General features: G+C 42.6%; 1 protein-coding gene across 3 annotated transcripts in view; it reads left to right on the top strand.

The window, feature by feature from the left end:
• Positions 1-24,840, top strand: part of GUCY2D (guanylate cyclase 2D, retinal) — a 58,241-nt gene that overhangs the window by 5,872 nt on the left and 27,529 nt on the right. For 2 of the 3 annotated variants that reach the window (XM_069767403.1, XM_069767404.1), the window contains 5 exons: positions 2-86; positions 1,665-1,758; positions 1,831-1,962; positions 3,902-3,982; positions 24,075-24,251. In XM_069767403.1, the coding sequence (XP_069623504.1) occupies positions 2-86; positions 1,665-1,758; positions 1,831-1,962; positions 3,902-3,982; positions 24,075-24,251 (569 nt within the window). The remainder of the gene's footprint in view (position 1; positions 87-1,664; positions 1,759-1,830; positions 1,963-3,901; positions 3,983-24,074; positions 24,252-24,840) is intronic. The other variant, XM_069767405.1, reaches the window with a different exon arrangement.

Here is a 24,840-nt window from a genome sequence, read left to right as displayed (position 1 = left end):
GGTGTGGATCCTACCTTTGTTCTCCTGATGTTCATACTTATCACAAGTTTCGTGCTTGTAGGAGCTTCGCTTGCTTGCTATATTAGGTAAGCATACCTTCGTACCTCTGTTTTACAATATTAACAAACTTTAATATTTTCAGGGTCAATTAATTTTATGTGACTTGTGTTCATGGTGAAGGCCTTGGGGATGTAGGAGGATTGTGTAATGTTTTGAGATTTGAAGCTTCAAAGCCTCATTATACAACTTGATGCCTTTTTTCCCTGTAGTCACTCGCACAGTTTCACCAATTGGGTTTTTATTATATGTTATTATATGTCCAAAATATTTAGGGAGCGGAGGTAATACCTTTATCAGTGTTATTGCCCCAAACTAATGAATTACTTCCAGACCGCCAGTAGATGATAACCCTCTGGGCGGTCCTTGTTCTACCCTGCAGTGATGTTCTAAAATAGGGAGGAGAAAGCAGTTGCTGCTGGGTCATGGAAGCCCCAGTCAGTTTTTCTATGTAGCCAGGAGGCTGCATTTTCGCTACCAACCCCCTGAATTGAGCAGGGAATTGAGCACAATGACCCTGGAGGTCCCTTCCAACTTTAACATTCTATGATACCTCTGCGACTAATGTACCAGCCCCAGTTACAAGAGAAATCAGGTTAAAAAGGGATTTACATATTGAAATCCTTCCCTCAAAAGGCTTTTTATGACCTTTCGAGGGACATAGTACGTAAAATAAAAAAGGAAATAAAAATCAGGAAAATAAATAAAAAGCCTCTGCCAAATCACCGATACCAGAGCCACCCTGTTGTAAAAAAGTGTATCTGAAAATATAAAAATATTTGCCATAGAAATGGGAAAACATTTTTAAATGTATTTTAGTGATCTTTTATGGTAATTAAAAAATAAAGAATAACGTAAGAAAAGCAGACAATTATGTTCTTTTATTAGCCCACTATTATCTCCTGATAAGCACAGAAAGATAAAAAAAAAAGAGAGTATGACAATGACAGAAAAATGAAGCCTCCTGTAGCATGAAAAAAGATTTAAAAATCATATGAATATCCAAATAAGAATTTTATTTACAGCTCCCTAAACCGCATGTGCGAAAAGAACACAAACTATGCCTGGTCAGGAATGGGGGTGGGGCGGTGGAATTGGCCTGATGTTGAACTGGTTAAGGAACCAGCAAATGTATATATAAGATATCTTATTAATATGGTACTGTGGATGACTAGGACTGAATGGCTATTTACAGGAGTTGTATTGTGGTTACAACTCTTGACCATAAAGTCCATTAGTAGATCTTAGCGGGAGGTCTATCGGTTGGATTCCTCCCTTGAGTTTTACGTTAAGTAGAAAGACTTAGATAGGTGTAATATAAAATGTTCTCGGAACTAGCTGTAAAAAATATATATGGTGGAGATGTCGTGGATGGTTGTACCAAGTATTCAAGTGTCAAATTCACTCTGTGTACCTCTTGAAAAGTGGCCGACCACTATGTGTGCATGATGGGATGGTAGATAGAGATACCACTCCTCAATGTTACCTAATATCAGAGTTGCGATAACATGAAGGTTTTTTGTAGAGTTTTTTTGTAGGTTTTTTGTAGAGTCATAATACATGTTGCAGTGTAGGCCTGATCCAAGACTATTTTTTTCTCCATGCAGGAAAAGGATCCAGCATGCCAAGCTCCTGAAAGGTCCCAATAAAATTATTCTTACCATGGATGACTTGGTTTTTATCTACACCCAGAGCAAAAAGGTATAACTTAGTGAATCATGGTGGGAAGAAGACGAAAGTACATCTTAATCTAGACTTCCTATTTCTTCACAGAAGTTAGGGGATGACAGCAGGTCCAGTATACTGGGAAAAAGTGTCAGTGAAATAAGGACCCCGCGTCATTCTGTATCTGGGAAAAGTGAGGCCGCAGCTACTCCTTACACAACGAATGTTGCAGTCTATGAGGTAAGCATTGGCCATCATGGCACGACCTGTAATCATTTTCTTTCATTAATCTATTTAGATTTTTAGACTTCTTATTGAACTGAGGTTTCTCATATTTTACACCCAAGTTGAGGTTTTGTCAATGAGTAATTATCTCAATATTTAATATCCAAATGGGACCAAAATCTAAATGACGAAAGTTACGTTTCTTGAACAATTATTATTCCTCAGTTTGTGAGAGAAAGGTTGGTGAATTTGGATATTGTTATGTGTAATAATTTGGAACAGATAAAAGAATAAATGGAAAAAAAAAATTTAAAACAATTTAAGCACTATCACTGTTAAGTATCGTGAGAATTAGAATGGGTCCATTTTCACAGGATAGAAAAAATGGAAAATATAATCATGTATGACTTTACGTTATTTCCATTTATGAGTTATTTCTAATGAAAATTATTGAGATCCCTAAGGTTTCTCAATATTGTAGAAACATATTTAATGTCTTCTTCATGACTATGCCAATTGCAAGAAAGGCTCCAATTAAACAGTTCTTACATTCGATGACTTAGCTTTAGTTGTTATCTACACCTAAAACAAAAATATAAGAACTAGATAGATGATAGAACAAGGGTAAGGGTGCTTCACATTGCATCTAGGGACAAGCTCGGTGGCCCCATCGGGAAATATGCTCCAACACACCGCAAAACAGAATTCGCTCATATATGTCGACGGGGTCATAGACTGTAGGGAGGGGGGCAGCAGACTGAATGTTCAATCTGCTGGCACCATTACAGTCTATGAAAACGTCAGCACATACATCAGAATCCCATTTTGTATGGTGTTTGGACGTATGTCCCAATAGGGCCACTGAGCGTGTCCTTAAAGGGAACCTGTCACCTGAATTTGGCGGGACCGGTTTTGGGTCATATGGGCAGAGTTTTTGGGTGTTTGATTCACCCTTTCCTTACCCGCTGGCTGCATGCTGGCCGCAATATTGGATTGAAGTTCAGTCTCTGTCCTCTAGTACACGCCTGCGCAAGGCAAGATTGCCTTGCGCAGGCGTGTACTACGAAGGACAGAGAATGAACCTCAATCCAATATTGCGGCCAGCATGCAGCCAGCGGGTAAGGAAAGGGTGAATCAAACACCCGAAAACTCCGCCCATATGACCCAAAACCGGTCCTGCCAAATTCAGGTGACAGGTTCCCTTTAAACACAATGTAAAAGCACCCTACGAAGAGGTATTTTTTGGCACCATTACAATTTTGTGTTGCTTTTTCTGCCACGCGTTTGAAAAGTTGACCATGGCTTATTTTGGTAATGGCTAAAGAAAAGTGTAAAATCGAAGTAAGTTTTATCGATGTATTTTTATTAAACTGAATAGTTACTATCTGTTATATGCTATATGCATTTGGAGACCTGAGGTTACTCAATGGCCTTGACTAAGGATGGTAATATCTTCCATAACCATGACTGAACAGATCTTCATTGTAAAGGTTACATATATACATTAGACTAACGTTGTCCAAATATGCCAAAATCAATAGGATTCTATATTGATAGGATCAGCCGACAATATAATGTGTATGGTGGCTTTCAGACTCTCCAAAGATTTTGTAAGAGAGAAGTGTTTCAACTCTGATTAGTTTTGACTTCTGATTAGTTGTTACTCTGTGACATAAGCTGTCACTGAAGTAGTCTCCTGTGTATGGAGGAATCATGAAAGATAGCTGTCGGCCAAACCATTGTTTGACTAACAGCTATCTATTGTGTAGGGGAGCTTAAATTGGATGACAAATCGAAGTGGAACACAAAGATTATACCATGCCTGTATTGGTATGCTTTCTAGAACCTTCTTTCTTTCATCCACAATCTCAATACTTTCACCTTAATGTTCTTTGTTTGTGGGCATGATTTGTGACTAATATTTCCAGTGACAGCTTATGCTACTGTTCTCCAGGGAGATTGGATATGGCTGAAAAGATTTCCTGGCGAGAAGCAAGGAGACATCAGGCCATCCACGAGGAACGTTTTCTGTAAGGTAAATAAGTGGTCTGTTACATTTTCTAGTTTCAATGAGTGTGAGATCATTTTCTTAAGACCCTCATATTGTTCAATATGTGTTAAATCCACAAGAGAACAGCTTTATATTGTGATGAGTTTTTAACCCTGGAATGAGGACTTTTACTAAGACAGAAGATAAGTCCAAAGTAATTAGAGTAGAAAGGTTGAGAGCATTAAATCCTGTGCTAGGCTCTTCTGCTAAGTAGGCCTTGTTGTCATCCAGTCTCTTCGAACACATACCAAAAATATATTGAGGCATCTTAATTACGTATGGTAGAGTAATAGATACGGTTTATCAATTTGGGTGGTCAATAGGTAGAAAAACTTTTCAATATTCCTCTATCTTTACAACGTAAGGCAATTAGTTTGACCCCTTTAGGTCATCTCTAATCCATAAGATCATCCTATAAATCTACAATTCATGAAAACTTTCTTCCCATGTTTTTCACAATAATATCTGTCTGTTGAAACTTTATGTCACTTCACTTAATAAATTCCTAAACTGACCTGTATTTTGATTGTAATGGTTATTTAATGAGGTCCTGTCACAAAATCAAAACAGGCCAGATTTTGTTCCTCTTTTATTCCAGCTACTTTCATGAGTATTTAGCTTTTTTCTTTTTTAAAATCCACCATATGGTTCCAGAGATAAGGGCCTTAATATTAAGTGTAAAATTTTATGGTCTTTACCCAGTGGGTGTATACCTTCTGGGGGTGTGGCTTTAATATGTTATGCATAATTACCCCGTGAGCTCCGCCCCCTTGTAAAGTCAAATGAATTCTCACTAAATTAAAAGGCCTATATCTCTGGAACGGTATGGAGGATTAAAAAAAAGCTACAGTTGGGTCCATATATATTTGGACAGTGACAACATTTTTCTAATTTTGCTTATAGACATTACCACAATGAATTTTAAACAAAACAATTCAGATGCAGTTGAAGATCAGACTTTCAGCTGTCATTTGAGGGTATCCACATTAAAATTGGATGAAGGGTTTAGGAGTTTCAGCTCCTTAACATATGCCACCCTGTTTTTAAAGGGACCAAAAGTAATTGGACAATTAACTCCAAGGCTATTTCATGGACAGGTGTGGGCAATCCCTTCATTATGTCATTCTCAATTAAGCAGATGATAGGCCTGGAGTTGATTTGAGGTGTGGTGCCTGCATTTGGAAGGTTTTGCTGTGAAGTAAACATGCGGTCAAAGGAGCTCTCCATGCAGGTGAAACAAGCCATCCTTAAGCTGCGAAAACAGAAAAAACCCTTCCGAGAAATTGCTACAATATTAGGAGTGGCAAAATCTACAGTTTGGTACATCCCGAGAAAGAAAGAAAGCACTGGTGAACTCATCAATGCAAAAAGACCTGGGCGCCCACGGAAGACAACAGTGGTGGATGATCGCAGAATTATCTCCATGGTGAAGAGAAACCCCTTCACAACAGCCAACCAAGTGACCAACACTCTCCAGGAGGTCGGCGTATCAATATCCAAATCTACCATAAAGAGAAGACTGCATGAAAGTAAATACAGAGGGTTCACTGCACGGTGCAGCCGCTCATAACCATCAAGAATAAAAACGCTAGACTGGACTTTGCTAAAAAAAATCTAAAAAAGCCAGCACAGTTCTGGAAGAACATTCTTTGGACAGATGAAGCCAAGCTCAACCTCTACCAGAGTGATGGAAAGAGAAAAGTATGGCGAAGGCGTGGTACAGCTCATGATCCAAAGCATACCACATCATCTGTAAAACACGGCGGAGGCAGTGTGATGGCTTGGGCATACATGGCGGCCAGTGGCACTGGGTCACTAGTGTTTATTGATGATGTGACACAGGACAGAAGCAGCCGAATGAATTCTGAGGTATTCAGAGCCATAGTGTGTGCTCAGATCCAGCCAAATGCAGCCAAACTGATTGGTCGCCGTTTCATACTACAGATGGACAATGACTTAAAACATAAAGCCAAAGCAACCCAGGAGTTTATTAAAGCAAAGAAGTGGAATATTCTTGAATGGCCAAGTCAGTCACCTGATCTCAACCCAATTGAGCAGCATTTCACTTGTTAAAGACTAAACTTCAGACAGAAAGGCCCACAAACAAACAGCAACTGAAAACCACCGTAGTGAAGGCCTGGCAGAGCATCAAAAAGAAAGAAACACAGCGTCTTGTGATGTCCATGAGTTCAAGACTTCAGGCAGTTATTGCCAACAAAGGGTTTTCAACCAAGTACTAAAAATGAATATTTTATTTAAAATTATTGAATCTGTCCAATTACTTTTGGTCCCTTTTAAAACAGGGTGGCACATGTTAAGGAGCTGAAACTCCTAAACCCTTCATCCAATTTTAAGGTGGATACCCTCAAATGAAAGCTGAAAGTCTGAACTTCAACTGCACCAGAATTGTCTTGTTTAAAATTCATTGTGGTAATGTATATAACCAAAATTAGAAAAATGTTGTCTCTGTCCAAATATATATAGACCTAACTGTACAGACCAAAATAAGAGTAAAACCCTTCTTTCAAGAGACAGATTTGTTTTTTTTTTCCTTTGACATGGTGCTTGAGTTTTGCAGGGAAATTTGTTGTTTGGATTGCTACCATTTATTTTATCACAAAATATGCTGAAAAATAAGATAAAAATGTCTTAACAGAGTAAATCAATCAAAAACAAAATTACGCCATTGTTGTCCAAGTTTAAATTTTACTGCATACGCATGATTATAGTGATTACAAAACTGAATAATTTTTAACTGTTTCAAAAAATAAAAAACTACTCCCCCGCAAAAAAAAGTGGTTTGTAATGTTGCATTTTTCCATTGATGAAGCTGTGTGAAGATTTGTGTTTTTTCAGGGAGACAGTCTTTGCTAGTGCCATTTTGGGGTACATTTGACTTTTTAATTTGCCTTTTATTCAATTTTTTTTTGCAGAGGCAAACACAATAAATTAATTCCTAATTAATGTGACTACCTGTGAGTAAAGTAGGGGCAGCGATGTGACTTTGTGCACTTCTGCCGCCATTAGCCGCTATACAATGACTTACAAGCAGCACAGGTTTCCATTCTGTTTATTTTTTATTTGGAATCATTTTGAAAAATTCTGGATCTTCAACAGGATTATGAGTCCCTAAATTCTGCTCAGTCATAGCAAAGGTCCCCCAGATTTTCAGCAATGGCAGCTGGGGGGTCAGCTTATTGAAAGCCATCAATCCTAAAACAGTAGTGATGCATGATCTTTTTTTATGTTCGTCATTGAGGCTTTGATCCATGTTGCCTATAATTTGGGCAGAAACGGTCTGATTCATTCTGCCCGTGGCTTGGGCAACTAGGCTCTAATCCATTCAGCCCATATTTTGGGCAGCCAGGCAGTGATCCATGATGCCCATGGTTTGTATAGCCAGTCTCTGATCCACGCTGCCCATGGCTTGGGTGGCCAGACTCTGATCCATGCTGTCACGGCTTGGACAGCCAGGCTCTGGTCCATGCTGCCCATGGTTTGGTCAGACAGGCTTTGATCCATTCTGCCCATAACTAGGGCAGCCAGGCTGTGATCCATGATGCCCATGGTTTAGGCAGACAGTCTCTGATCCATGCTGCACGTGGCTTGTGTAGCTAGGCTCTGATCCATGCTGCCCATAGATTGGTCAGCAAGGCTCTCATCCATTCTGCCCATGGCTTAGGCAGCCTGGTTGTGATCCTTGGTGCCCATGGTTTGGGCAGCCAATCTCTGATCCATGCTCCCCATAGTTTGGGCAGGCAGGCTTTGATCCATAATGCCCATGGTTTGGGCAGCCAGTCTCTGATCCATGCTGCCCATGGATTGGGCAGCTAGGCTAAGATCCATGTTGCCCCTTGTTAAGGCAGTCAGTCTTTAATATAAGCTGACCATGGTTTGGACAGCAAGACTGTGATTGATACTGCTCATGGTTTTGACAGGAAGCGTTCTGATCAATGCTGCTCATGATTTGAGTAGTCAGGGTCTGATCCATTCTGCCCATTGTTTAACTGGTACTCTTTAAAAGAAACTTGAATGAAAAGAAGAATTAGGAAAGTGAAAAACAGACAGAAATGCCTAGAAACTAGCCAACAAAAATTTTCAAATTCAGTAGTTAAATGGGCCCATTGAATGTCATAAGTTCTGGGTAATTGCCCAAACACACTGCACAAAAAATCTTCATACAATTCCAAAACCTACTTGCTCTTTATCTTCCTGCTCCTACTGATTTCAGGGTCCACCATCCCCCAACCTCAACCCCTACCCTACCTCACATCGAAACCTTAATAATCTCACTAATATTACTTGCACTCCATCTTCTTCTTTTAATTGTGCCCTTTGGAACCCACGGTCTGTATGCAACAAGCTTCCTTTCCTACACAATTACTTTCTGAAAAACTCTCTGAATCTGTTGGCCCTCACAGAAACCTGGATTCAGGATTCTGACTCTGTCTCTCCTGCTGCCATTTCCCATGGTGGCTTACAATTCTCCCATTCCCCGAGACCGACAAACAGACCTGGTGGTGGAGTCGGCATACTCCTGTCCCCACAATGCACTTTCCAGGTCATCCCCCCAGTTCCATCACTCTCATTCCCTTCTTTTGAAGTCAACATCATCAGGCTCTTTCGTCCCCTCTCCCTCAGAGTAGCGGTCATATACCGGCCCCCAGGCTCACCCACCCACTTCCTGGACCATTTCTCTGCCTGGCTGCCGTACTTCATGTCCTCAGAACTACCAACCCTTATCCTGGGAGACTTCAACATCCCCATTAACAGCCCTACTTCCACATCTGCATCCCATCTTCTATCACTAACATTTTCTCTAGGCCTCTCACAGCTCTCAACCTCTGAAACACACAAAGACGGTAACACCCTGGACCTGGTTTTCGCCCGGCTCGCTCAATCCCCTACCTAGATAATTCACTGCACCCCTCTCTGACCACAACATTCTCTCCTTCACACTCACAAATCCTCGCTCACCCCAGCACCCTCCTACCTACCATTCAGTCAGAAATCTAGAAGCCATTAACCCTCATACACTTTCAGACTCCTTACACTCATCATTGTCCCCAATCTCTTCTTTTTACTGTCCTGATCTGGCTGTACATCACATCAATGACATTCTTAGAAGCACCATTGACCAAGTGGCTCCCCTCACCCTCAGAACCTCCAAACACAGAGTGAAACAGCCCTGGCTCACTGTTGTGAATTCTGTTGTCGGGCTCCCTCCTGTGGTCATGAATGGTACTTCGGCTGGTTCTGTCCATGGACTTCCTCTGGTGGGTGTTTCTGAGTTTCCTTCCACAGGTGACGAGGTTAATTCGTTAGCTGGCTGCTCTATTTAATTCCACTTAGATCTTTGCTCCATGCCACCTGTCAATGTTCCAGTATTGGTCTAGTTCACTCCTGGATCGTTCTTGTGACCTGTCTTGCCAGCAGAAGCTAAGTTCCAGCTTGTATTTCTTTGGTTTGCTATTTTTCTGTCCAGCTTGCTATTTTTATTGTTGTCTTGCTTGCTGGAAGCTCTGGGACGCAGAGGGAGCGCCTCCGCACCGTGAGTCGGTGCGGAGGGTCTTTTTGTGCCCTCTGTGTGGTCTTTTTGTAGGTTTTTGTGCTGACCGCAAAGTAACCTTTCCTATCCTCGGTCTGTTCAGTAAGTCGGGCCTCACTTTGCTAAATCTATTTAATCTCTGTGTTTGTATTTTCATCTTTACTCACAGTCATTATATGTGGGGGGCTGCCTTTTCCTTTGGGGAATTTCTCTGAGGCTAGGTAGGCTTTATTTTTCTATCTTCAGGGCTAGCTAGTTCCTTAGGCTCTGCCGAGTTGCATAGGGAGCGTTAGGCGCAATCCACGGCTATTTCTAGTGTGTTTGATAGGATTAGGGATTGCGGTCAGCAGAGTTCCCACGTCCCAGAGCTCGTCCTTTATTATCAGTAACTATCAGGTCATTCCGTGTGCTCTTAACCACCAGGCACATTATTGTCCTGACCACCAGGTCATAACAGTACAGGTGGCCCAAAAGTACTAATGCATCTCAATAGAGGGATAAGAGAAGTTCTGAGACCATTTTTTTTTCTTTGCAGTGTGTTTTGTCTCTCTTTTCCCCTTTACATCTGGGTGGTTCAGGACACAGGTGTAAACATGGACATTCAAGGTCTGTCCTCTTGGATGGATAATCTCACTACAAGGGTACAAAACATTCAAGATTTTGTGGTTCAGAATCCGATGTCAGAGCTTAGGATTCCAATTCCTGATTTGTTTTTTGGTGATAGATCTAAGTTCTTGAATTTCAAAAATAATTGTAAATTGTTTCTTGCCTTGAAACCTCGCTCCTCAGGTGACCCTGTTCAACAAGTAAAGATCATTATTTCTTTGTTACGTGGTGACCCTCAAGACTGGGCATTTTCCCTTGCGCCAGGAGATCCGACATTGCGTGATGTTGATGCGTTTTTCCTGGCGCTTGGATTGCTTTATGACGAACCTAATTCAGTGGATCAGGCAGAGAAAATCTTGCTGGCTCTGTGTCAGGGTCAGGATGAAGCGGAGATATATTGTCAGAAGTTTAGAAAGTGGTCTGTGCTCACTCAGTGGAATGAATGTGCCCTGGCAGCAATCTTCAGAAAGGGTCTCTCTGAAGCCCTTAAGGATGTCATGGTGGGATTTCCCATGCCTGCTGGTCTGAATGAGTCTATGACCTTGGCCATTCAGATCGATCGACGCTTGCGTGAGCGTAAAGCTGTGCACCATTTGGCGGTACTATCTGAGCATGGGCCTGAGCCTATGCAATGTGATAGGACTTTGACCAGAGCTGAACGGCAAGAACACAGACGTCGGAATGGGCTATGTTTTTACTGTGGTGATTCCACTCATGCTATCTCCGATTGTCCTAAGCGCACTAAGCGGTTCGCTAGGTCTGCCACCATTGGTACGGTACAGTCTAAATTTCTATTGTCCATTACTTTGATTTGCTCTTTGTCATCCTATTCTGTTATGGCATTTGTGGATTCAGGCGCTGCCCTGAATTTGATGGACTTGGAGTATACTAGGCGGTGTGGTTTTTTCTTGGAGCCCTTGCAGTATCCTATTCCATTGAGAGGAATTGATGCTACGCCTTTGGCCAAGAATAAGCCTCAATACTGGACCCAATTGACCATGTGCATGGCTCCTGCACATCAGGAGGATATCCGCTTTCTGGTGTTGCATAATCTGCATGATGTGGTCGTTTTGGGGTTGCCATGGCTACAGGTTCATAATCCAGTATTGGACTGGAAATCTATGTCTGTGTCCAGCTGGGGTTGCCAGGGGGTACATGGTGATGTTCCATTTTTGCCTATTTCGTCTTCCACTCCTTCTGAAGTTCCAGAGTTTTTGTCGGATTATCGGGATGTATTTGATGAGCCCAAAGCCAGTGCCCTACCTCCTCATAGAGATTGCGATTGTGCAATTAATTTGATTCCTGGTAGTAAGTTTCCTAAGGGCCGATTGTTCAATTTATCTGTGCCAGAACACGCCGCTATGCGGAGTTATATAAAGGAATCCTTGGAGAAAGGCCATATTCGCCCGTCGTCATCACCGTTAGGAGCAGGGTTCTTTTTTTGTGGCCAAGAAGGATGGTTCTTTGAGACCTTGTATTGATTACCGCCTTCTTAAAAAAATTACAGTCAAATTTCAGTATCCTTTGCCGTTGCTGTCTGATTTGTTTGCTCGTATTAAAGGGGCTAGTTGGTTCACCAAGATAGATCTTCGAGGGGCGTATAATCTTGTGCGTATTAAACAAGGCGATGAATGGAAAACAGCATTTAATACGCCCGAGGGCCATTTTGAGTACCTGGTTATGCCATTCGGGCTTTCCAATGCTCCATCAGTATTTCAGTCCTTTATGCATGACATCTTCCGAGAGTACCTGGATAAATTCCTGATTGTGTATTTGGATGATATTTTGGTCTTTTCGGATGATTGGGAGTCTCATGTGAAGCAGGTCAGAATGGTGTTCCAGGTCCTTTGTGCGAATTCCTTGTTTGTGAAGGGGTCAAAGTGTCTCTTTGGAGTTCAGAAGGTTTCATTTTTGGGTTTCATTTTTTCCCCTTCTACTATCGAGATGGACCCTGTTAAAGTCCAGGCCATTTACGATTGGACTCAGCCGACATCTGTGAAGAGCCTGCAAAAGTTCCTGGGCTTTGCTAATTTTTATCGGCGCTTCATCGCTAATTTTTCTATTGTTGCTAAACCGTTGACTGATTTGACCAAGAAGGGTGCTGATGTGGTCAATTGGTCTTCTGCAGCTGTAGAGGCTTTTCAGGAGTTGAAGCGTCGTTTTTCTTCTGCCCCTGTGTTGTGCCAGCCAGATGTTTCGGTCCCGTTTCAGGTTGAGGTTGATGCTTCTGAGATTGGAGCAGGGGCTGTTTTGTCGCAAAGAAGTTCTGATGGCTCGGTGATGAAGCCATGTGCTTTCTTTTCTAGAAAGTTTTCGCCTGCTGAGCGTAATTATGATGTTGGCAATCGTGAGTTGTTGGCCATGAAGTAGGCATTCGAGGAGTGGTGTCATTGGCTTGAAGGAGCCAAGCAACGCGTGGTGGTCTTGACAGATCACAAGAATTTGACTTATCTTGAGTCTGCCAAACGGTTGAATCCGAGACAGGCTCGATGGTCGTGATTTTTCTCCCGTTTTGATTTTGTGGTTTCGTACCTTCCGGGCTCTAAGAATGTGAAGGCTGATGCCCTGTCAAGGAGTTTTGTGCCTGACTCTCCGGGTGTTCCTGAGCCGGCGGGTATTCTCAAAGAGGGGGTAATTTTGTCTGCCATCTCCCCTGATTTGCGGCGGGTGCTGCAAAAATTTCAGGCTGATAGACCTGACCGTTGCCCAGCGGAGAAACTGTTTGTCCCTGATAGATGGACTAGTAGAGTTATCTCTGAGATTCATTGTTCAGTGTTGGCTGGGCATCCTGGAATCTTTGGTACCAGAGATTTGGTGGCTAGATCCTTTTGGTGGCCGTCTTTGTTACGGGATGTGCGTTCTTTTGTGCAGTCCTGTGGGACTTGTGCTCGGGCTAAGCCCTGCTGTTCTCGTGCCAGTGGGTTGCTTTTGCCCTTGCCGGTCCCGAAGAGGCCCTGGACGCATATTTCTATGGATTTTATTTCTGATCTCCCCGTCTCTCAAAAGATGTCGGTCATTTGGGTGGTTTGTGATCGCTTTTCTAAGATGGTCCATCTGGTACCTTTGTCTAAATTGCCTTCCTCCTCTGATTTGGTGCCATTATTTTTCCAGCATGTGGTTCGTTTACATGGTATTCCGGAGAACATCGTTTCTGACAGAGGTTCCCAGTTTGTTTTGAGGTTTTGTCGATCCTTTTGTGCAAGGATGGGCATTGATTTGTGTTTTTCCTCGGCTTTCCATCCTCAGACAAATGGCCAAACCGAACGAACTAATCAAACTTTGGAAACATATCTGAGATGCTTTGTTTCTGCTGATCAGGATGATTGGGTGTCCTTTTTGCCGATGGCTGAGTTCGCCCTTAATAATCGAGCCAGCTCGGCTACTTTGGTTTCGCCGTTTTTCTGCAATTCTGGTTTCCATCCTCGTTTTTCTTCAGGGCAGGTTGAGTCTTCGGACTGTCCTGGTGTAGATACTGTGGTGGATAGGTTGCAGCAGATTTGGACTCATGTGGTGGACAATTTGACATTGTCCCAGGAGAAGGCTCAATGTTTCGCTAACCGCCGGCGCTGTGTGGGTCCCCGACTTCGTGTTGGGGATTTGGTTTGGTTGTCGTCTCGTTATGTTCCTATGAAGGTTTCCTCTCCTAAGTTTAAGCCTCGTTTCATTGGTCCGTATAGGATTTCTGAGGTTATCAATCCTGTGTCATTTCGTTTGGCCCTTCCTGCTTATTTTGCCATCCATAATGTGTTCCATAGGTCGTTGTTGCGGAGATACGTGGCGCCTGTGGTTCCATCCGTTGATCCTCCTGCCCCGGTGTTGGTTGAGGGGGAGTTGGAGTATGTGGTGGGGAAGATTTTGGATTCTCGTGTTTCGAGACGGAAACTCCAGTACCTGGTCAAGTGGAAGGGTTATGGTCAGGAAGATAATTCCTGGGTTTTTGCCTCTGATGTTCATGCTGCCGATCTGGTTCGTGCCTTTCATTTGGCTCATCCTGGTCGGCCTGGGGGCTCTGGTGAGGGTTCGGTGACCCCTCCTCAAGGGGTGGGGGTACTGTTGTGAATTCTGTTGTCGGGCTCCCTCCTGTGGTCATGAATGGTACTTCGGCTGGTTCTGTCCATGGACTTCCTCTGGTGGGTGTTTCTGAGTTTCCTTCCACAGGTGATGAGGTTAATTCGTTAGCTGGCTGCTCTATTTAACTCCACTTAGATCTTTGCTCCATGCCACCTGTCAATGTTCCAGTATTGGTCTAGTTCACTCCTGGATCGTTCTTGTGACCTGTCTTCCCAGCAGAAGCTAAGTTTCAGCTTGTATTTCTTTGGTTTGCTATTTTTCTGTCCAGCTTGCTATTTTTATTGTTGTCTTGCTTGCTGGAAGCTCTGGGACGCAGAGGGAGCGCCTCCACACCGTGAGTCGGTGCGGAGGGTCTTTTTGCGCCCTCTGCGTGGTCTTTTTGTAGGTTTTTGTGCTGACCGCAAAGTAACCTTTCCTATCCTCGGTCTGTTCAGTAAGTCGGGCCTCACTTTGCTAAATCTATTTAATCTCTGTGTTTGTATTTTCATCTTTACTCACAGTCATTATATGTGGGGGGCTGCCTTTTCCTTTGGGGAATTTCTCTGAGGCTAGGTAGGCTTTATTTTTCTATCTTCAGGGCTAGCTAGTTCCTTAGGCTGTGCCGAGTTGCATAGGGAGCGTTAGGCGCAATCCACGGCTATTTCTAGTGTGTTTGATAGGATTAGGGATTGCGGTCAGCAGAGTTCCCACGTCCCAGAGCTCGTCCTTTATTATCAGTAACTATCAGGTCATTCCGTGTGCTCTTAACCACCAGGTCCATTATTGTCCTGACCACCAGGTCATAACAGCTCACATCGCAAACCCGATTTCTCCAGCGATGCTCTAGGTGTGCTGAACGCTTATGGAGGAAAACACGCATACCAGAACACTTCATACACTTCAAATTTATGCTAAGGACCTATAACTCCGCCCTTCACCTCGCCAAACAGACCTACTTCACCACCCTGATCTCCTCACTATCCAACAACCCCAAGAAACTTTTTGACACATTTCACTCCCTCCTCAGGCCAAAAGCACAAGCCCCTATCACAGACATTTGTGCTGATGACCTGGCCTCCCACTTTATAGAGAAAATAGACAATATCCATCATTAAATCCGCTCCCAATCACCAAGTTCAGTGACTCCCATCCCTCCCTGCATTTCCCCCTTCACTCCCTCCTAGACCCTTCACAGTCCGGTTTCCGCCCCTTACATTCGACAGAAACTGCACTTATCAAAGTGACCAATGACCTTCTGACAGCAAAACGTAAGGGTGACCACTCTCTGCTCCTTCTTCTCGACCTTTCTGCAGCTTTCGACACTGTTGACCACCCTCTCCTACTCTCTAGGCTCCAGTCACTAAGCATTAAGGACACTGCTCTCTCCTGGTTCTCCTCCTACCTTTCTGACCGCTCCTTCAATGTTCTGTTCTCTGGCTCCACTTCATCTCCTCTTCCTCTCGCTGTCGGGGTACCTCAGGGCTCAGTCCTTGGCTCCCTTCTCTTCTCTCTCTACACGGCACCAATTGGACAGACCATCAGCAGATTTGGCTTTCAGTACCATCTTTATGCTGATGACACACAACTATACACATTATCCCCTGACTTTACCCCCGCTGTACTACAGAACGCCAGTGACTGTCTGTCTGCAGTCTCCAACATCATGTCTGCTCTCTATCTGAAACTCAACCTCTCCAAAACTGAACTTCTTCTGCACCCGCCATCTACTAACCTCCCTAAATCTGACATTTCCCTCTCCGTGGGTGGCACCATAATAACACCCCGACAGCAGGCGCGCTGTCTGGGTGTTATGTTTGACTCCGATCTCTCCTTCACCTCCCATATACAATCTCTTACCCGCTCATGCCACTTACACCTAAAGAACATCTCTAGAATCCGCCCTTTTCTCACCATGGAAACAACAAAAACCCTCACTGTCACCCTGATCCACTACTGCCTGGACTACTGTAAAGCTCTATTAATTGGCCTCCCCCTTACTCGACTTTCCCCTCTCCAGTCCATCCTTAATGCGGCAGCCAGGGTCGTCCATCTGGCTAATCGTTACTCGGACGTGTCCGCTCTTCACCAGTCGTTACACTGGCTGCCCATTCATTACAGGATACAATTCAAAGTACTTGTTCTCACCCACAAAGCTCTCCACAGTGCGACACCCCCATACATCTCCTCCCTCATTTCTGTCTATCGGCCTAACCGACCGCTGCGCTCTGCAAATGACTTTCGACTAACCTCTGCACTAATCCGTACCTCCCACTCCCGACTCCAAGACTTCTCCCGTGCTGCGCCAATCCTATGGAATGCTCTACCCCAAGATATTAGGACCATCCACAATTTGCATAGTTTTAGGTGCTCGCTCAAAACACATTTGTTCAGAGCGGCCTATCACATTCAGTAATCAAAGTCATTTTATGTTTGTGTGTATCCCATTCACTATCTCCATCTATCCCCCACCCCCTGGAGACGGCTCGGCCATCATTGTAAATACATCATTGTAAATACACACCTGTACTTTGTATCTCCCCCACCACATTGTAGATTGTAAGCTCTCACCAGCAGGGGCGTCTTATTTCTCTTTAATTATTGTATTGTTAACGTTGTTACTTATGACTGTTGTGTTTGAAACTGTTTAACTGTAAAATGCTGCGGAATATGTTGGCGCTATATAAATAAAGATTATTATTATTATTATTACCATCAAGTGTCTATATACATTTGATGACAGATTAGTTGAGAGATCTGAGTTAAAGGGACCCTTTGAGAAGAACATGGGGCCCAGTTTTCCTATGTTATCCTTATACAGTGGCTTGCAAAAGTATTGACATCATTGACATTTTGTAGTGTTTTGCTACCTCACAACCAGGAATTTCACTGTTTTTTTAATGGTTTACATCAGTTCATGTAAAGAACATGCCAATAACTGTGAACATTTGGTTTTCTTTTTATTGTGAAGCAAACAGAACAAAATAACTGAAAACTTCAGTGCAAACTATTCACCCACTAGATTCAGTAATTTGTGGAGCCTCCTTTTTCTGCAAGTATAGCTGCAAGTTGCTTTAGATGAGTCTCTATGAGCTTTCCAAATCTTGCGGCTGGGATTTTTGCTAGTTCCTCATGGCAACACTGCCCCAGCTCATTCAAGCTAAATGGATTACTCTGGTGAACTTTTTGATTAAGGGCTAGGCTTTGACTAGGCCACTCCAAAACATTTACACCTTTCCCCTTTAACTACTCGAGTGTTGCTTTAGCAGTATACTTTGGGTCATTGTCTTATTGGAAGGTGAACCTCCATTCCAGCCTTAAATCACTGACAAACTGAAAATATCCCTGTATTTCACACCACCCATCATCCCGTCGACTCGGACTATTTGCACTGTCCTTGTTACCGAAAACCATCCCCACAGCATGATTTTGCCACCAGCATGTTTCACTGTGGGAACGGTGTTTTGGGATGATGAGTTGTGTTTTTTGGCACAAGATATAGCATTTAGCTTGGTGCCAAAAAGGTAAATTATGGTCTCATCTGACCACAGTACCTTCCTCCATACATTTGAGGAGTCGCCCACATGTATTTTGGCAAACTCAAAGCAAGCCTTACAATTTTTGTGTGTAATTAAAGACTTTTTTCTGCCCATTCTTCCATAAAGGTCACCTCTTTGGAGTGTACGGCTGATTATGGTCTTATGAACAGATACTCCAGTCTCTACTTGGGAACTCTGCAGCTCCTGCAGGGTTACCTTTGGTCTCTGTGCTTCCTCTCTGATTAATGCCTTCCTTGCCTGGGCTGAGAGTTTACTTGGGTGGCCCTCTCTTGGCAGTTTGTGGTGGTACCATGTTCTTTCCATTTGATGATAATGAATTTGATGGTGCTCCGAGGGATCATCAGAAATTGGGATTTTTTTTATAACCCTTCCATGACATGTACTTCTCAAAAACTTTGTCCTTGACTTGTTTGGAAATCCCATTGGTCTTTATGGTGTTGTTTGGAAATCTTCTTGGTCTTCATGGTGTTGTTTGGAGATCTCTTTGGTCTTCAGCGTGGTGTTTGGAGATCTTGTTGGTCTTCATGGTGTTGTTTGGTTAGTGGAGCCTCTTGTTAATGGTGTTGCAGCCTCTGTGACCTTTTAGAATGGGTAAAGTGTATATACTGACAGACATGTGACACTTAGATTGCGCACAGGTCGATTTCCTGTTATTAAGCATGGGACTTATGAAGGGAATTGATTACACAAGATATTTTTAGGGGCTTCTTAGCAGAAGGGGTCAATACATATGCACATGACAATTTTTAGTTACTTGATCACACAAATTTAATTTATGGCTAAATTTTTCTCACTTCACTGACACACAAATCGGATTTTTAATATATTTAAGCACAAGTTGTAATATAACAAAATAGGTAGGAGCCAATGGAGTGAATACTTTCACAAGCCATTGTAGATATGATGTGTACCTCAAAGTGTACAAATGTGGTAAGTGATGAGAAGCTATACACAAAAAACTTCCAACAGTGATGCGGAAACAATTTGGTATAACTCTAGCTGTCTCGTGTATACATATACTATATACTGTAGTCTTGGGGTGAAAATGTGTTAAAGGGAATGTGTAAGTACTATCAACCCTCCTAAGACGTCTATATGGCCATGTAGGTCATAGGAAGTTAAGTAAAATGATACTTTGACATCTGCAATCAGATGTCTTATTCCCAAGAAATCCATTTTTTTAGATATGTAAATGAACTGTTAAGATCTATGGGCTGGAGATAGATCTCCCTGAGAATCTGCCTCCAGAGCTAATTTTAGATAAAAGGGGACAGTGTGAGACATGTAATGACAGACTGTCTGCTCTCCTGACGTAAATGTCTCCTGTCCTCTTTCATTTAAAATAAGCTCTGGATGCAGATTCTCGGGGAGATCTATATCCATCCCAAAGATCTTAACAGCTCATTTACATACTAAGAAAAACCTGGATTTCTCACGAATGAGACATCGGATCACAGATAGCAAGGTATCGTTTTTTTCAGTTTTTTTTTCAGCTTTTTGAGACCTGCATGCCCATGTAGATGGTGTATTAGAGTTGATCCTACTGACGGAATCCCTTTAAGTTATAGTATATGTGAAATTTAGTGCTAAAAGTTATTCACACCCTCAACAACTAGTTTTAACAGACACCTGGACTTGTGATTAATGTGTTTGGTATTTTTAGCCATTTTATGGAGGTGCTACAGTTTTATGTGTGGTTTGGACAACCTTTCATCATGGAATAGGTCCTCTGATGGTGACTTAATTATGAGAAGCAATGTACAGCGTCTATGCAAGATGAGTATACAGTTGGTCTAATTCATTCACAGGAACCTCTCTTTGATGCAGTGGAATTCATTTTTTTTAGACTGTTATGTCTTAATAGAGCTTATTAAAAGCAGACAATCACTTTAATTTGTAAGGGGTTTTACACTGATAGGTAGGGCTCTTGGAAGTCAGTTTCTACCTATATGGAGAATGGAGGTCCCAGGTAATTGACCGATTTACGACCTATGACGTATAGGTACGTCATAGGTCGCCTCCTCCCCTGGCGCTGAGCCCGTATGTTTTCAGGCACATAACAGTTGATCTGATCAGATGTCATGTTCCCCTAACAGCCGTGGGTGGAATCATGAACCACCCATGGCTGTTGACATGTTAAAGGACACTATAAATCTCTGACAGTGGCATTTAACATGCCTGTGCAGGAAGCGTGTCACTAGCTCCGCCCATCGGCGCCCCTGTCACATGATCGCGGGGCGCCGGCAGGTTGGCATGGTAACCCAGGGTCTGCAGGAGATGCCTGTGGTTGTTATTGCCGTTCTGCTTTGAGTGCTGCCTGGTGGCCAGCGTTCATAGCAAATGAGCATTACTAATAACATAGCGGGGCTCAAGCAGCACAAGTGATCAGAAGATCACAGCTTCTAGTCTCCTATGGAGATTATTGAAGCAAATAAAAAGTAAAAAAAATGTTTTTAAAGAATATTTAAAACATTTTTAAAAAAGTTCAAATCACCCCCCATTCAAAATAATACAATAAAAAAAGTAAAAAAAAAATACACATATTTGGTATTGTTTAGCTCAGAAAGACCCGATCAAAATATAAAAAGAATGAATCTGATCGGTAAACGGCGTAACGAGAAAAAAAATGAAAATGCCAGAATTAAGTTTTTTTGGTCTATGCAGCATTGCAATAAAATGCAATATCAGACGATCAAAGCATCATCTCTACCCCAAAATGGTATCAATAAAAATGTTAGCTCGGTGCGCAAAATATAAGCCCTCACCCTGCCCCAGATCCCGAAAAATGGACGATACATGTCTTGAAAAATGGAGCAATTTTTTTTTACAAATTTTGGATTTTTTTTCACCTATTAATTAAAATAGAATCTATGCATGTTTGATATCTGCATGCTCATAATGACCGGGAGAATCATATTGACAGGTCAGTTTTAGTATTTCATGAACATGGTAAAAAACAAAACAAAAAACAATTTTGGAATTGCACTTTTTAGCAATTTCACCGCACTTGGAATTTTTTTCCCATTTCTCAGTACACGATTTGGTAATTTGGCCAAATCAGTGATGTCGATCAAAAGAACAAACAAAGTTATGACTCTGGAAAGAAGGGGAGCAAAAAACAAAAACGCAATATGGAAATTTCCAAGGTGGTGACGGGGTGAGTCATTGTGACCGGGCAGATATTTTATGCTGCATTAACCCCTTTCCAATGTTGGGTGTAATAGCCCATGTCAGAATCCCTCCCTTTGATATGAGCTCCGGTGCTGAGCCCTCATCTTTCCCAGCACGTCAGCTATTTTGAACAGCTGACATGTGCTAGCTGACATGTGCTTCCAACAGCCGCTGGTGGAATCGTGATCTACCCATGACTGTTAACCCATTAAATGTCACTGTTAATCTCTGACAGCAGCATTTAACTTGCGCTTCTGGCAAGCGCACCAGAAATCCCGCCCATGCATGACGCCGTCACATGATCGCGGGTCACCGATGGGTTGGCATGACAGCCAGTGGTCTCCGTCAGACCTCTATCTTAGTCATAGCCAGTTTGCTATGAGTGCCTCCCATGGAGAATATTGAAGCATGCAAAAAGTAAAAAAAAATATAAAAAATATAAAAAAAATAAAAAAAAGAATCTCCGCTTTGAATTTTTTTCACCACTTAAATAAAAAAAGTACCTTGACATGTTTGGGGTCTATAAACTCATAATGACCTGGAGAATCATAATGGAAGGTTAGTTTTAGCACTTAGCGAAGATGGTAAAGAAAAGCTGTGGAATTGCACTTGTTTTGCAATTTCACCGCACTTGGAATTTTTTTCCTATTTTCCAGTACAAGATATGTTAAAACCAATCATGTCGTTCAAAATAACAACTTATCCTGCAAAAAACAAGCCCTCACATGGCCATTTTGACCAAAAAAGTAAAAAAGTTATGGCTTCGGGAAGAAGGGGAGTAAAAAACGAATACACAAAAACAAAAATACTTCAGTTCGTTAAGGGGTTAAGCTGTGGTGTAACAATGCATGGATAAGTCCAGTAGTTGATCTCCTAATATTTATAGGAAAATCCTGCATATTGGGAATTGATTCCCATGCAAGCTTCAACAGCCAAATTAAACAAAAACTAAAAACAACTCGCTCCATTGATGACACGTCCCACCCTCCTGTGATGATATCTTTTCTCATTGGGGTACGTTTACACTGTGCGATGTGATTATACTGCACAATGTGAAACGACTGCTGCCTGTCAGAGTTCTGGTTGACGGTCGTTAAAATGGCTTATGCAGCTGACACTTTTATTGGTCATAGATCATTCAGTGCTCAGTGTGACAATGTGCTGCCGAGAACCTTGAACTTTTGAGCAGCACAAAAACTAGTTTAACCCAATGAACGAGCATTTTGCTTTGCTCATTTGTTCGGTGATTGGCAGCCTGACTGCATGATTATCGTGAAACAAGAGTCATGTAAGGGATGTTTTGCACTGATGTGTAAAAATTCCTAGTAGCAGGGAAAGTAACAGAAAAGGTGGGCATCAACACTAGACTTTTGAATTTCAGTGTGGAGCTATGGATAATTGGAAAGCAAAATTTGCAAAAATTGGACCTTACAGTATTTTGTATTTTATAGAGATTTATAAATCCGCTCAAATTTGGTCAGCAAATTTGTTTTTCATCCACTTTGTTAGCTGCGAATTGAATGTGCCTTATACTTCGAGACCCGAGAGCATCAAAAACATATGTCCTCTGCTGCGGTCTTAAATTGTGTACTCCCACCGTGTTGCGACATCTTTGATCTCTCCATGTTGAGTAACCCTCAAAATGTCATGACCTTGCCCCATGACTAGGCCTCAAAAAGTTAAAATATCACCCACTTGCGTGATACCATAATGTTTTGAGGCCTAGTCACCATGAAGGGACTAAAGATGGGAGAATTGGGAGGGCCTGTGCCTTTGGGCAGGAGAGGGCTGAACGCTATTTTGTTGGATTCACATGTAGCAACCTCCCAAAATTTTGATTTGCCTGAATTCTGGGAGAAATCATATGTTAAGGTTGGAGGAACGCACAGAGTATATATATATATGTATTAATAGGTGCGTTCGCAACCCGGGGTCCACCGTACAGGACAGGAACCTGCTGCTGGCAAATGGCGGTATAATTATTCCCATAGTCCTATATTTAACAATGGCTAGAGTCACTTCAACATAGAGTATAAACACATTTCCAAATGGTGGGTACCAAGAGAAAAAAATGAAGTGAAGGAGAAAGTACGAATTAAAACAGTAAATTTATTCAGAACAGAAACCTCCAGATACCAGGGGAGGCGCACCACAGTCCTGAGGTACCGCAGATAATCCAAGAGAAGCAGCTAAATAAATCAATCACATGTGTGTCTGGAGAGTGGAAATATGCTTAAAGGATTTTAAGGTACCAAGAGTTGGTGCTTAGCGCACAGAGCTGAATATCAGGTGGTGGTATATAGAACAGAAGGGGCGTATGACCACCTAGCCAGAAGCATAAATACCCAGTGTATTAGCATTCAGTATGCTGTGAAAAACTCTGGGGAGTGAACAGAACACTATATATGCTGGTGGGGTATATGGTATTTCGCCTGTCTAAATTCAATGGGTAAAGTAATTACCTGAAAAGTATAGATGTCAGGAGTCTGTGCGTTCAAGTCAGGATGATGTGGAGGCCTCCCGCGCCCATGGCGGTATAAGCCAACTCCACAGATTCGCTAGAAACAAGATACTGTGCCCTGTTAACCTCACAGAGGTACAAAGCTACCAAACAGAGCAAAACTGTGGTCATGCAGTCAGAGAAACAGGCAAACAACTCCTCAATGGAGGTGCTGGTATTCTAGGGGCTTATTTCAGCCCAACCCTAACCACATCCAGACATGAACACACTGACGCTGAGCTCATAGACTTTGGTTTGATACTAACACAATGCGAACCTTTTATAGCTGTAGCAGACAAGGACCTTCCTAGCGGTCCAATAGGAGCTGCTACAGGGCCTGAGCGTGTGGCTCCCGACCTCCAATGAGAGGTCCTCCCATGGGCATGCTCAGTGTGTGCAATGCAGGACTTAGTCCCAGAAAATCCTGCACACTGCTGACCAGTGCTGGCTACAAAAGCAGAATCTGGAAAGGCAGCAGTAACCCTTTGCACAGTATTAGGCTGAGCGAGATGCTGGGACTGATGTCTCCGCTGAGCAGGCTCCACTGCAGCTGAAGCAGAATGAGAGATTGCAGATTATCTATAGTAAATCTAATAAAACTGTAATTTAATTTTCCTTTGAATACTTATTCTAATATTTTTTCAGCTTCGTGAACTACGACATGAAAATGTGAATCTCTATTTGGGTATCTTTAATGACATGGGAGTCCTTGGAGTAGTGGCAGAACATTGCTCTCGAGGAAGCCTGGAGGATCTCATCCAGAACCAGGATATGAAGCTCGACTGGATGTTCAAATCTTCACTTCTTCTCGATCTTATTAAGGTGGGGACATGGCAAAGAAAATATTGTGAGTGTTCAAGCTTGATACTCTTAGAGCATCAGTGTGGACTTACCATCCAACAAGCAACAGCTCTTGTCTACTATATTTGTGTTTGCGATGGTAAGATCTATGCCATGACATTCAGAGTCTAGATGGCAATTTTTTGCTTGCAGAGCAAGCCCAACGCACTGACGCATTAGTGGCTCATCTTTAGGATTGGGTGTCATGTAGTACTTGGTTACAGATTAAAAAGGTTGTCCACTACTAGGACAACCCCTTCTTAAACTAAACGTTCGGCCCTGATAAAATAAATAAACCTGTACTCATCTCCCATGTCGGCTCCGTTTCAGCGGTGTTAGCATTTGCAGTCCAAGGGCTAAGGCGGTAAAATGACACATGATGTCCAGCACCCAATCAGCACTGGCATCACTGTCTCCGCCTTCGGACAAACTGAACATGAAGCCGAAGTCTGGGCTACTGCTGATCTCAAACTTCCTCTTCATGTTCATTTCGACAGGAGGCGGAGACAGTGGTGCCTCTGCTGATTGGCTGCTGGACATCTTTATTTAGTTTAAGAAGCGGTTATCCTAG

Source organism: Ranitomeya imitator, chromosome 4, assembly GCF_032444005.1.
Source record: "Ranitomeya imitator isolate aRanImi1 chromosome 4, aRanImi1.pri, whole genome shotgun sequence".
NCBI classification, from domain to species: domain Eukaryota; kingdom Metazoa; phylum Chordata; class Amphibia; order Anura; family Dendrobatidae; genus Ranitomeya; species Ranitomeya imitator.
This window is presented reverse-complemented; position numbering and strand designations above follow the sequence as displayed.